This window comes from Trichoplax adhaerens, genomic scaffold (genome assembly GCF_000150275.1).
Source record: "Trichoplax adhaerens TRIADscaffold_3 genomic scaffold, whole genome shotgun sequence".
Taxonomy (NCBI): domain Eukaryota; kingdom Metazoa; phylum Placozoa; class Uniplacotomia; order Trichoplacea; family Trichoplacidae; genus Trichoplax; species Trichoplax adhaerens.
In genome coordinates, this window is record NW_002060945.1 from 3,630,689 (window position 1) to 3,645,685 (window position 14,997).

The window sequence follows — 14,997 nt, forward strand, 5'->3', positions numbered from 1 at the left end:
GGTATGGTACGGTACGGTATGGTACCATTATGGATTGAGATTTTTACAAGAGGCACAAAACTGTTTGTGGACGAGTCACTCACTGACCGCACTTGACCTTATCAATCAACACCAACTCAACTACTGACTCATACAGTACTCACGACTGTCGGTGTGACGCTCCAATACGCTGACGAGACAATGGCCTGGTGCATATGAACGACTGGTACGGGCATTCGTGGTACTCTACACTGTCCAGTAGGTGCTCTATGGTAGACAATGCAAGTCCCTGCCCACTTTTGCGCCACAGCCCTGTATCGAAACCTGAAGTGGATTCATACTAGTACTAGTGTCAGTCTGCCCCTACTGACGTACTATCACCAATGAAGGCCAACACTCTAATACGGGAATGACTGGACGGGACAGACAGTTGAATAACACAGACTTGGCATGCAGATCGAAGAGAGGGTATGCGATATGACACGCAGTTTTGTACCCATTGGTCTGCGCTTTCCGTTTTAAATCCCCTGCTACTGGATCGGTCAATAATCATTATAATGAATAAAAATCAATCAATCAATCCTTCTTTTTCAACACCAAAGTATTACAGGAAAACATAAAGTCATTAGGTCTGCTGCTACTGATTGACCGACCGCTGTATCATAGTGCTCTTTCACTGCAAAGTAGAGTATGGAGATTACTCGATAGTACAGTAGTACAGTTGTCCTGTACTGTACATTAGGTACATTACTGTCAGAGAGATACAGTAGTGTACTGTATACTTCCCAGTAGGCCGTCTCTGACGCTGTACATTGTACAACAGGGGGTAAAAGCTTAAATACTCAATACTAACTAGTGTTACACCGGCAGTTGTGATTCAATGGCTCTTTGAAAGTTATTCACTGTCAGTAGACTTGGTGCTGAGGATTATTTGCATAATCCATTTGACTTTCAATATACAAGAAATTAAATCGAGCTACTTGCCAATTACGTAATCCGCAAGTACAATAGTCGCATTGGAATGCAGTTACTGTACAACTATGTATCACGTATCTACCAAGGTAATGTATCAGGCAGTCATTTACGGAATTCTATTTTTTTCTGTCTCTCTGTCATGTCTGACTGCTTTTACAGCTGCGCCCTATCCTGTAAGTACTCGTGATCAAGTTGGTTTCAGTTTCACACAGTACGGTGTACGGGTTGCAGTCATCTGATAGAGTAAAGTAAGTAGTAGAGTAGTCAGCCTCTATCCTTTTTTCAGTAAAATCATAGCTACAGTCTTTCTCTTTCTTTTTAGTAGTCGCGGGTAATGTTGAATGATTGTACCGTTCTAGACTACGAAAAACCATCATTAAAATAGGTCTTTTTATGGACTCAGCGGTCTACAGGAAGTCGTCCATGCCATGTACATTGTACAGTAACAAAGAAATCGATTGGCTGATGGAGCTACTGTAGTCTGATACGCTTACACTTATTGCGTTTTTTGCAGATGAATTAACCATTAAGAGTACGGTCTGCATAGTCAACCCAGTACTGTATAGTCCTGATTTAGATCCACACCTATCCGAGGAAAAGCCCCAGCTTACAGTGCAGTACTGTTAAGAGTCGCTGCTGTACAGTACAATGTACTGTACTGTACTGTACTGTACAGTATTACTACCGTACAGTACGTGTATCGCGTACTGTATCACCTTTCTGGACTACAGATCTATCACTACCTCAACTGTGCCATACACTAGGATATTGAGTTGTAAGCTGTATCAGTACCAACAGGCGGCTTCTCCATCCATTATAAAATGACGCGTAGCTGGTGTCACTAGACCTGACCGTGTCATCAACGTAGAGAGTGAAGCGAACATGACTGCATCAGTGAATAAATGATTGCTATAGTGACTAACAAGAAAAGGAAAAAATGGCGATCAAATTAGAGGGACTTCTTCATAAATGGACCAATTACATTAGCGGTATAAAGCTTTTTTTGGATTGTAGATATTGATAACATCCATTAAAATAGTAGAGAAGGAAATAGTTCAATTGAAATGTTATACAGTACAACATGCAATGAATGTTGTCATTCTCATCTTGTCAGCTAATACTGCTTATTGTAGTTGCATAGGCCAATTCAATATCCTTCTACAGTGATACTAATTCTTTCCAACTACTTCAGCCAATTTATCCTATACTAAAATTGCAATGGCAGTATTATTAAAATAAATTGAACCGCCATGAATGATTGAAAACTGAAAATGTCACTTTTCACTAAGAAATATCGTATACAATTTTTATTCGTGGTCTAGTCAACGTACAGCTTCTTGCAAGGGCATTACCTTGCTCAATCGTATTTATTCTTGTCATACTACTCTTAACGAAACGTACTGACAAAGACATACTTCAGTAGGAAGATTTTGACACACAGACATAGTATACCTTCACTAAATGTTCGACATAGTTATGGAAGTTATGGGTTAAGATTGATTTTGCTGTTGTGCTATTATTCGAATACTGTTACTTGACAAACTTGATACCCCAAGCGTATGTTTGCGATTGAACTCAACTGATTAATCCCTACATTACAATCATTTATTGAAACTGGGTCTACAATAATAGACTGATCACCTACTGTAGCTAGACCAAGTTTAGCGAGCTATCCTACCATCTACATTATCGAAATACTACATGTACACTACCGATTACAGATATTACTTTCCATCTTGACATCATGCAAGTGATTACATGTTACTGTTGATGATTGTGTAGCGAATTTGAAAGTTCTTGCAACGATAATAGAGTAAGATTTCACTACTGTTATAATCATGATGACGGTAGCAGATGCTACACTGGCTATACTGTAATTAATTTCTTTGTGCCACTTGTGTATATACATGTAGAAAATATTCCTATCCAAAATTGACATGCTAGACCGTGTATGGATTGATACTCAACATATTATTAATTGCATTAGTTTACCGTAAATACTGAGTGATTGTACGTATTATTGTACGTACTTTGTAGATACGCTCCGCAAGTCCAAAGACTTCTTACGTATGCATTATCTACAGACCATTATCAAAACCATTCCAGCGTAATATCACCTATTTTTTGTTGAAAATATTTCCTATTGAATACTTCACCAGGAACGTAATAACCCGGAAATAATATTAACTTAGATGCCAATCCCTGCCCAAAAGTTTCTAAGGCATACATATATATATACTTGAGTAGAATCAAATCATGAATCAGTCAATAGATGCACGTACATTGGAATCTCTCGGTTAACTATTATAAATTACCTTGCAATACATATTTACGATGCTTGTACTTTTTACACCTTCCCGCTAACGTTCGCGAATGTAATTACCATGATGCTACCACCACTTACCCTACGAGCAGTACTAATGATTATTAAATAATAAATTATGGATAACGTAAATTTTTTTTCTGTACAGGTTGGCAACCACGATGGTTTATTCTTGATGATGGTACACTTAGTTACTACAGAAGCGAAGACGAGGTCGATATAGGATGCCGGGGATCATTTAAAATGACCTCATGTGAAATATCAAGTAAGTCTTTGTGTAATAATAAGCCACAACTATATTTAGTCATGATACACACAATTATATTTCTATGATTGTATTATAACGTCGATGCTGTAATTCGTTGAAGTTAGCAATTATCTAAATGCTGAGTCGAAACATTAAAATCAAAATTCACATATACTGTAAATATGTATACTATTAATGAAAATTATTAACAATAGAAGTATTTAGCATTGATTATAACATAAATGCCATGATATTGATAAATGAATATCGATCTATCTATGCTGTAGTATATACAGTAGTAGAATCTACATCTAACGAAATACTAATATGCGTAATCTAATCTGATATTTAATGCACTAAATAAATATATTACCATGGTTCTGGAATCGACTATATTACAAACACTATGGCATTGATAGATGAATATCTATCTCGTAGTTCGATGCAGTAGTACAATACAGATTAATGGAATAGAATGTATATAATTTAGTAGTATGTGATGTCTAACATAGTACCATACGACTGATTTACTTAACAATACCGCATATTACAGCCTTGACTTCAATTTCACAAGACGTAACATCTAAATTCTATTGTACTTCTCATCTACAATTATATGATCTAGCATGTCCCACAGATTTAACTCGAATAGATCTATTCGTTCCTCCGGGTCAGTATATATATGTAAAGGCTACAACGCAAGCTGAAAGACAGAAATGGTTAGTCGCTCTGGGTTCGTCCAAAGTTTGCATTGGTTTGGGAGAGCAACCTAGTAGTTCCCGTAAGTTACAATATACCACTACATAATGATAAGCTTACTGTATATCAGAGCTATCACATTAATTCAATTTACCGCGCATCTATACAATATACGTACTGTTCATGCTATATTTAATATGTAATAAATTTTCCTAAGTATGTTCGCCACTTCATAATTATAAAACTTCATTCAGTGCAATAAACTAATTAATTCCATGGACATGACGCTTAAATCACTCGCTTTAACTCTAAGATCATTTCACTTCCTATTGATATTGCTAGTTATTACAGTATTTTTCCCGTTTCTGTAATCTGTTTTATCCACGTAGAATCAAGAAACATAAGCGTATTGAAGTTTAAGCTGGAAGAAGTACATCATTACCGTATTCGTTTACTACAGCAAGTGTATGCATTAAAATTCAATGTAACGCAAGATCAAATTGATCAGCAGGTACTGATAATGCGCAATTAATAGTATCAGTACTGCCTTTTTAAGAATCTCTTACAGTCTCGATATTTCTTGACGATTAATAAATTAAACGAAGGTATGATTCATCAAATTTTCGTAGGCATTAGATCAAACTGCAACCAAATTATCTGATATGTGCGACGAATTTTTAAGTAATGTGGATTCTTTTATGCAAATTTTAGAAGCCAAGCAAGGTAAACTTATTGTCTTTTCTGTACATAACTCCTAATACCATGTATCGTAAGCCGTTATTTAAACTGAAGTGTTAACACGGTTTTATACTAGGCATACCTGCACACCTTCCAACTAGCGAGCCTAACACTCCTACATCAACGGTAATAGAAAATACTTCTGAATAAGATGTACTGTAATGACATTACAAGGTGTATATCAGCTCTTTGGTTTATCACTCTATCACTATATTAGCAACCTTTCTACGTAGCAAAACCTGGTAAACCTGTAGAAATTAATAGAGAAATAATGAATCATAGGTAATACTGTTATTGGATTAAGGCACGCTAACTTCATATATTATTTAAGATTGCTAGCCAACTTGAATTAAAAATGAAAAACGTATTGCATACGCGTACTAAATAATACTAGAAGTATTAAGAAATAAAGATTCTCAGTACTATTATTTTACTTACTTTGGTGCTACTGTTCGAAATTATACGTAGTGCTACCTCATCAGTTTCAAGCTTTCATTCAGCCGATAATAGCGATGATGAGAACGACATTTTAGCAAGTGGTATGCTCTATTATTTCCTTAATTACCTATCAACTATTAAATATGCTTAAATGTAATAGTATTGAATACAAAATTTAAACCTTTCTAGCCCCACCAAATGTAATCAACACTGTAAGTCGCAAAATTAAGCCAAGCGGAAATAAAATTGTTTCAGCTAATGCCATCGATACAAAACAAACTCAACAATCGTCAGTTAACGGTAAAGTTAGCAACGAAGATAGAACTACATCTGTACAAAGAAAGGATGAAGCTAATGAAACTTGTCAAAGTGATATTACAACTTCAAGCTACCAAACTCATACACATAATACGGTAAAAGTGGAGCTTAATGTACAAGCAAACAATAAAAATACATCACAAGTAATTGCAAGTAAAGAACAAAGTAAACCAAAGCCGTTAACTTTTTTTTCTGTCAAATCAAACAGGTAAGATTATGAAAATTAATGATAATCTACTGCTAAATGTTAACTCTAATTTCGTGCTATCGATCTTAGAAGGATTACAATTAAATTATACTTGCTTTTTTTGCCATTTTAAATTAGATTCGATTTGATAGTATTAGGCGCTGATGGTGGAATTCCATCACAACCTTTTCTAGCTGCATGTACTGAAATTATTAGCTTCCTTGGTAAGTATTTAGAAACTAAATCGATGATATTGAATATCTATTTCCGTATTTTGATGCTCTTTTGATATCCTAATCAAGTACCTATCTTTCTATCTTACAAATTTGTATCGATTATCATATTATAGATATTATTGGTCCAACCGCTTTTGCTCCTGTAAAAATTGATATTAATGGCAACATTAAGGTGTGTACTTTATTATAAATTATAAATCCTTGAATATTCGTTGACTACTCTATTCATACATACTCTAGCAATTTTAATCTAGTATACTGCAATACTCAAGATAATCTTAATGTATCAATAGAAACTACAACAGAAATTTTATAGCAAATCAAGCGCTTACCAAACCCTGCAACTTATGATTATGAGTGAAGTAGAAGCAAAAACAACTACTGTGAAAAACTCAGCCACGGATGCTCTCTTATGGCTGAAAAGGTAACAAATGTAACGATCTATTGTGTGTGCTTATTTTAAACATTACAAGATTTCTTAATTATTATATTCCAGAGCGCTAGAATTTATCTATCACTTTCTTCATCGATTTTCTAGTGGAGAGCAAGATTTAGTTGCAGCTGCAAGTATGCTCAGCTATTTGTAGTAGTAGACTTTTAATTGAATACTGTACAGAAATTTAACCCAATAGATTAACTTTAAACAAGAGTGCTTACAGTATCTCACATTCTTAATTGTATTACTAGATTATGCATATGGCAAAGCATTAAAACGATTTCATGGATGGATGATAAGAGGAGTATTTTCGGTAATTATTAGATCATTATCAAATATGACCGTAATTTACCTTTTATTAACCATATAGTCATACGATATTTCTATTCCTTATATTTATTAGCTGGCTTGCCGCGCTATACCTCTTCGCAAGGATTTAATTATAGCTCTATCAAGTATTAATGGACAACAAACAGTTGCAACAGAGAATGACGTTATAGAAGATATCATACAATATTCCAAATCCCTCGGATCCATTATTGATATTATAAATAACTTTTATAAGAAATTCAATTTGGATCCCAGTCTAGTAAGATAACTATTAACATTGTAGGCACTTTTTATTCCAATACCGAAAATAACAATTGTATATATATACTATATCATGCAAAAAAATTTTTAAATGCAGTTTCAATTATATACTACGACTACCAGCTACTTAATCGTATAGTAGCTGCTCCTCTAATGCTGTAAATAAGACGCAGAATGTATAAATTTAGTTGAAATAGAAAGAAGTCAAAATGAATAGCTTTAGGTGGCTATATTATCGCATATAATTATAATACGAGTATACGCGTACATGATGGGAGCAGTGGAATTTGCAGATTCTATTTTTTGTTAGATGATATAAGATACTAAAGTATAGCGCTCTATTAATACTGTACATTGTACGAGCTCTTTTTACCGATAGAAATTTTAATGTAAATTTTGATTACCGCTTTTAATTTTTCCTTTGTCAAAAAGAGACTGGTGTATACTTGTACGTACACTGTGATTACTATCCTTCGCTTCATGCAATACTTTTCTATGCGTAAATATGAAATTTGGAAAATGTACATTTACACATTGTACAGTACGTACGAATATTATGGTATTTATCATGCACTTTACTGTACTCAAGTGCAATTCTATAGAAGCCTCTTTAAACGTATCAAATCGTTATCCTTATATAATTTCAGCTAAAATGCAAACAAGATCAAAGAGAAATGTCATAGTTTTATTTTTATCGCCTGCTTATCAATACATCACTGTATGCAACAATTATAATTTCTTACGTATTACAAATGTGATAAATCAAGGATATTAACAATAGTAATGATAATTATAATTTAACTAATCTTGCTCCGGACGTAAAGTATAATTAACAGTAGCTTTCAAAGCGACAGACTGACTGTAGTAAGAAAATGAAAAAAGAAATTAAATTACCGTTTACAACAATATATTGAGTTACTAGTGATTGCTACCAATTTAGGTATAAAAGATTTACAGTCATGCAAATATTTGAATCTCTACCAACGATAGATGTAATATAATAAAATGAATATTACGATATGAATTCGAAGCTAATGTGACTATTCGAAAAATTTTAATTATTACAATAAAATACTTTCTATTATTTCTAAAAGCAACGATCCTCCTTGATCTTTCGGAAGTTTCTTTGCCAACGATCCCTTACAAAATAAGCAATTTGAGTAATAAATATGACAAACAATTAGTTCAATTTCACCATCGACCAGCAAATCGGTTTTTAGAATATTTTAAATATTCTTAATTTACCTTTAACTTTTCAATGTAGGTCATCGAACCATGCCAACTACTTTCAAAATTGGCATAGTCTGGGGCACCTTTATAAAATGCCGCAAGGTGTTTCTGAAAAGAGATTTTGAAATTTTAATCAAATTATAACTTAGGCAAGCTACCTTTCTCATCCATATTGCTAACATAAATCAATCGTTGCACTCACTACTTCATTTAGAACATCCTGTGTAAGAAATCGATCTTGTGACAGTGTATAATGAACATGCATAGGCATTTTTGATCCATTAATAACACTCTTTATAAAATCAGCACACAATGAATTAAAAATAAAATGCAAGAAAAATTAGTCCAATTTTCTAAATGGAGGAACACGTTTAATGAATGTTATATCTTGTAGTATCCGCACATATTATACCTCAGAATCGTTTGTTGAATATACCCAATAACTACATACGCCTGAATCAACATGCGATCTATTCGTGTAAAATGGTGCTGCAGTAAAACAGGAAAACTTAACACGTTAATGAGTTGAGTTTACAGATCTATAGAATTATACGGGCTTTAAATACATATCTTACGTACAAATTATTAATCCAAGGCAGGGTTCCTGTGTGCTATCATCAGTACGTAACACTGATTGAAACTGCTTTTGCGTACTAAGGTCTTGAACGGTTGGATTGGGTTGACTAGTAGGATGACTGTGATACCAGCCAACTAAAATCATATCACGAGCTTTCATAGATTTTTGAATCTAAAACGATATACGGAACCGTATAATAACAGTTTTATGGCAGTAGTTCAAGGTTACAATAAAGTAACAATGAGCATCTTAGTACTGTATGCATATGCTAGCATAGTGATAAAAATTCACTATAGCACAAAATTTGAAATACTGCTATCACTAACCTCCTCCTGAACTACTGCTGATATATTGTTATCACCTAAACGACATCGGCAAGGGAATGCTTGCAATACTCTCAAGACTACATATTATGAATATAATACAAAGAATCAATAATGTAATAGCTTTATGGGAATTATCCACTATATTAGCCCTTATATTGAATAAAGAATACTTCATACATTGTGTTTGAGGATCCCATTTTCCACCAATATAGCCCACCACCTCGCTGGTTGTTAAATGGCAATGTAAATCCTAAAGACAAATTTCACAATTAAGTCGAAAGCGTGGCAAAGTTACTGTACATTCAAAAGGCTTACCATTATTAACATCGCGTTACTGGAAATCGAAACAGAGAAAGGCTGCAATTTACCAATGCTACTGAAATGGACACATTCAATGAGCGTATCAGCTGGTCTATAATATAAATAGAAGCGAATTTACTAGGAATTTCGGGAAATGATAAAGGGCGATTTCATCTGTATGCAATATAGAATCGATTCAGTAATCCTGTCTTACGTATCATTATTAATTTGTGAATATCGAATTTTAGACGCAAACTTCTTCTTTGATTCCTTATCTATATACGTATAAAGAAGGAAAAGATACAAATTTCACTAAGATTTTCAACAAATTTTTACTATTCACGGTTCTAGTACGTACTGTTGCTATTCTCACTATTGATTTTTCTTGCAGATCTCCTACCAGGAAAAGTGTAATATAAGATAGCCACTTTAATATGCTATCAAAGATCAAGGTCTCATCTTAAACTATCTTCCTTCATAAAGAGGAATTATAATCTAAGCGAATTTTACTAACTTTCCTTTCGGTGTAGATACTGGAGATAGAGTTGGCAAACTTGACTGCGTTGAACTAACTTCAGAAGTGGGTGGACTAAGCCTGTCATTACTACTGTCATCATGCATAATTTCATTTCTAATCATCTTGATTTGAGATTCAGCCTATGTTTGAACCAAGTTGTATCATTTTTAACTTAGTGACAGAACAGCAGCTGTAGCAATACAGAAGTCACATTACCTACTAGTAAATATAATATTAACTAATCGAATATCAAATACTGTAAAAAACAGTATATTAACGTCGGTCACAAAGATTTTATACACATGAATAATTAACGTTTAGTGAATTTTATCAAGAATTAAAAGCTACAAATGTCAATACCTCCGATACTGGAATGCCACAAGATAGCTTTTTCTTTTTGTACCATGTCGCTTTGAATTCGTCTAATTTTACACCATTATATTTTACCTAAAAAGTTTGAATAGCATTTAAGTAACTTGACAATCGATTTCATACTTACGCGTATACGCGTATGTTATATAAGTATGTCAATAGTTATTTATGGCGCACATTCTGATCCAATATAAAGTGAGTGCACAATTTATTACGATGCTAAGCAAAGTCGTGCGGCACTTACAGAAGCCCAACCGCAGCCCGATTTTTTTGCAGGATTTACTAAACGTTTGCAATGAATAGCCCAGGCTGAAGGAGAATTAAATATATCTTCAGTTGTCGAAGATTGAATTTTTCCATTGGGCAACAGGTCACCATAAAATGTCTTTTTCTGAAGCAATCAAAAATGATGTTGATGTTAATCAATCAGTCAATTAAACGGAATCAATCTTACAATACAGTACTATGCTAAGCTACGTTGTTGTACATTATCCTGGATGCAAAGTATTACCAAATATTCAAGTGAAAGACATTTCTTTCGAGGCTTCAAGATACCATCTTTAATCAATACAGCAATACTAACACCACGACCAGCTGCATTATATGGCAATTTATTGGAGTTTTTAGTATTCGTAGATGCAGACTTGCGCACCTTTATAAGGTTAGTTTCCATCATTTCCTCCTGATCCTTTGATGAAGTGACTTCACTATTGGTAACATCATCACTACTTGAAGATGTTTCGTCGACTGAAGTAAAAGCAAACGTAGAATAAATTCTCCTTATTTAAGCTTTTATCTTACAACAGCACGTATTCAAAATAAAAATGCTGCTTTAAATGCATAACGATCTAACACTTATGTCATACCGTCCATCTGTTCATCGCTAATTGCTAACAATTTATCGCTTGATCCGGAATCAGATTCTGACATATCGATTATTTATAGCAGTGTTACGTTCACCTGAAATATTCTACCTGCTAGGTATAGCATAATCAACAATCAACAAGATAAGTATGACACCAGCACTTATAACATTAGCACATAGTACCTTACAGTATACCGTTACGATCGTTGATGAGAGCTGGACTATTGATAATTAAAAAGCAAAGAAGCTTTTTTGAGAGCATGTGCAATACTAATAAATATTTACTTGATAGTATGCAGTTGCAAACGTCGTCGAAAAGCTACCCTATACTGATATCAAAAGTGCGAGTATAATACTACAAATCACTAGGCCGGCTAAATTAACGTATGGTTGATTGTTTTTACTTGTACGTTACAGAAAAAGCTTTGTAATAGATTTCATGAGTATACATGTAGAGATGTGTATTTCAGTTTGACATTATTGCAGCAGCAAGACTGCAATTTCAATTGATTTAAGAAGAATAAAATAATCCCATTTTACATTTTGTAGGTATAAAATAATGAGCATAGAAATTGAAATGATACGTATCTCTAGCTGTGTTCAAGGCAAATAAATACACTAGCACTACTACACAAGTGTAGATCAATTTTTGGTGATTTCGGTGTGCTATCTGACAAAACATTCCTAATGTGGTGCAAAGTCAAGCCACCGATTGCTAGAAACATCCGTGAATCTGGTAATCTGCGATGAAGCTCTAGGCGTGCTGCAAGCAATCAGTTCTTAGGTACTCTCTATCAGGAACTTATTTAACATGATCAATCTATACGCTATGAATGAACATACGGATACGCGTGGTGCACCATTTATATGGTCTGACAAGAAATGGCGTATATACGTATATGTATTACGTTATCTAATCATTTATATAGCCATTAATAGGCAACAAGTCACAGGTAATCTGATAGCAATAGTCATGGTTGCTAGTAGCAAGGTACTAATTATACAGTAGCCGTAGTGGTGCGTGGATGTCGATGAGTAACAAGTTCTCTTACTGAATTCTATTGCATCTATTATTATAGGATAATCAATTCTTGCTAGAATAATTTCTTTCTAGCTAGAGCATTGAAGTTTTGACTTGATCTGAACATTGTCCTCCTCTTTAGCATTTTATTCATTTCAAATCGATTTACGTACGACAGCTGATAATGCTACATCAACGTATTCCAATTCTCATCAGGTAACCATTTTTACAGTACTATACAGTGATGGCAAAAGATAGTAACCAATTTTATGCACTTTGAATGAGTGCAGCCAAGGACGGTGTAACCAGCACCTACTCCTACTGTATAACCAAAGAGATAAAGTAAGGCAATTTAGGGGTATTTTGCTCCTTAGGCATTGTCAATCAATGAAAAGATACGCGTATTCATTTCTACATGGAGATTGAACTTTAAAAGGTAGGCTACCGATTCTATTTGCATTTGGATAAAAGGATAAAACATAAGTTGCAATATTCTCGTCAGAATGGATGAGTGATGTCGAGTAGGTGGTATCAATGACAACGACTGCTTGAATTCAAAGGCTCAAGCTTCAATGGCGTTTGTTATTGAAAAGGTGAGCAATAGATCGATGCCACTGTACCGTACTAAATAAGAGAAATGGATAGAGCGTGTGCCTCTCGTACTATGAAGGAGAGTTGATACTTGGCGATGATCGTCCTTCTCTCTACATTGGTACGGTCCAATTTCTCCAACACTAAGAAAGGATTCCATATTCAGCTAATGTATGTAGTATGTTGATGGAATTGTTGATCATTTTACTTTTCTACTCAGTGGAATGTCCATGGAATTGTTGATCATTCTACTTTTCTAGTCAATTTATTCCAATCTGACTGAGAAAGATTGCTTTTTTAGCTAATGTATGTACTGTAGTATGTTGATGGAATTGTTCATCATTTTACTTTTCTACTCAATAGTATGTCGATGGAATTGTTGATCATTCTACTTTTCTAGTTAATCCATTACAATATGAACATTGAATTTTTATCTCCGATACACAGGACAACAATCTCTCTCGTCTATGTAAGTAGCCTGTACAAGAAATGGGTTAACACTCGACTGACTGCTAATGACTTGTAAAACTCAAGCGGTCAATGAAAGAAATTCAACCGTCCTCGACTTGGTACTAGCGTAATCGTTGCTTGTGGAGATTCAATCATTTTTCCTTTTGCAATGATGGATAAAATGTATGCTAGCTTATCTATCCATTTCAATTGCATTCAATTGCCTTTCTACGTACCGTTATTTCCTTTCCTTTGGCGCGGCTAACAGGCAAGATGGTGCCTAACGGAATGGTCATCCAACAACACTAAACTAGACTAAAAGTCTTTTCCACATACTACAAGGTTTTGTATTACTTGTCAGACTCACTGGGTAGAAGAGAATTGAAATCGGTGAAATGCCTCTGTCCAATGGATCGTGCGCGTATGAATGATTTCATAGCTATTGTTTTCTTTCACTCACACCAGCAATCTTTCTGCTGTCTATACTAGAGCCTCACTAGAGGGTCTCTAGTGAGGGTCTCTAGTATTCACTGACAGTGAGTGATGAGTGCCGTGGCTGACAGCGTCAACTTTTCATCGAGTCGACTCAGTGTCCTACTGTACTGTACCAACTACTCTGCCTCAAAGAAACAGCGTAATAGTACTGTACACTGTAGCTTGTAGTCGCCGCCATTGAATATACAGTACTGTATCTCTACTACTGTACTGTACTGTACAGTACAAGTGTTGGTCGCCAGCCTTGTCCTACTGTACACCAATACTCTATACTGTACTCGAGAAGACCAGTATCAGTATCTATTGACTAAGGCAGTCTTTGTTTCCATTGTTCGTTTTCGCGGCAATCTCTTCTTGACCTGCGTAGTACACCACTCACACCAGCAATCTTTCTACTGTATTCACTAAGAATGAGTGATGAGTGCTGACTGGCTGAAAGGTACGGTGGCTCACAGTGTACAGTACCGTACTGCGAATTACGCTGCCTCAAAGAAACAGCATTACACTCAGGTCTAATTACAGTACTGTACACTGTAGCTTGTAGTCGCCGCCATTGACTGTACTGTACTGTACAGTACAGTATCTCTACCACAAGTGTTGGTCGCCAGCCTTGTCCTACTGTACACCAATACTCTATACTGTAGTCAGAGACCAGTATCAGTATCTATTGACTAAGGCAGTCTTTGTTTCCATTGTTCGTTTTCGAGGCAATCTCTTCTTGACCTGCGTAGTACACCACTCACACCAGCAATCTTTCTACTGTATTCACTGAGAGTGAGTAATGAGTGCTGACTGGCTGAAAGGCACAGCAGCGTCAACATTTCATCGAGTCGACTCAGTGTCCTACTGTACTGCGAACTACTGTACAGTACTGTACTCTGCCTCAAAGAAACAGCGTTACAGTACTGTACACTGTAGCTTGTAGTCCCCGCGATTGACTGTACTGTACTGTACAGTACTGTACTGTATCTAGAGTCTGTATCTCTACCACAAGTGTTGGTCGCCAGCTTTGTCCTAGTGTACAGTACACCAATACTCTATACAGTCTATACCGGACTCAGAGACCAGTATCAGTATATTGACTAA

The 14,997-nt window shown here is 35.1% G+C and overlaps 2 protein-coding genes across 2 annotated transcripts; one reads left to right on the forward strand and one right to left on the reverse strand.

Annotated features, from left to right (window-relative positions):
- Positions 1 to 1,891: 1,891 nt before the first annotated feature.
- TRIADDRAFT_54405 (uncharacterized protein) lies at positions 1,892 to 7,850 on the forward strand (the record flags this gene model as incomplete). The annotated part of the gene is made up of 13 exons (XM_002110387.1): positions 1,892 to 1,943; positions 3,426 to 3,542; positions 4,150 to 4,305; positions 4,613 to 4,734; positions 4,853 to 4,946; positions 5,589 to 5,925; positions 6,043 to 6,128; positions 6,254 to 6,312; positions 6,434 to 6,564; positions 6,637 to 6,707; positions 6,828 to 6,889; positions 6,980 to 7,165; positions 7,815 to 7,850. The coding sequence occupies 13 exons, from the start codon at positions 1,892 to 1,894 to the stop codon at positions 7,848 to 7,850; spliced, it is 1,509 nt and encodes a 502-aa protein (XP_002110423.1).
- Positions 7,851 to 8,228: 378 nt separating this feature from the next.
- TRIADDRAFT_54406 (uncharacterized protein) lies at positions 8,229 to 11,419 on the reverse strand (the record flags this gene model as incomplete). Its single annotated transcript, XM_002110911.1, has 15 exons — positions 8,229 to 8,306; positions 8,413 to 8,505; positions 8,600 to 8,689; positions 8,810 to 8,886; positions 8,977 to 9,145; positions 9,301 to 9,377; positions 9,478 to 9,550; positions 9,616 to 9,712; positions 9,815 to 9,875; positions 9,959 to 9,996; positions 10,115 to 10,257; positions 10,478 to 10,564; positions 10,734 to 10,880; positions 11,001 to 11,236; positions 11,356 to 11,419. 15 exons carry the CDS (start codon positions 11,417 to 11,419, stop codon positions 8,229 to 8,231), a joined length of 1,530 nt encoding a protein of 509 aa, XP_002110947.1.
- Positions 11,420 to 14,997: the final 3,578 nt, after the last annotated feature.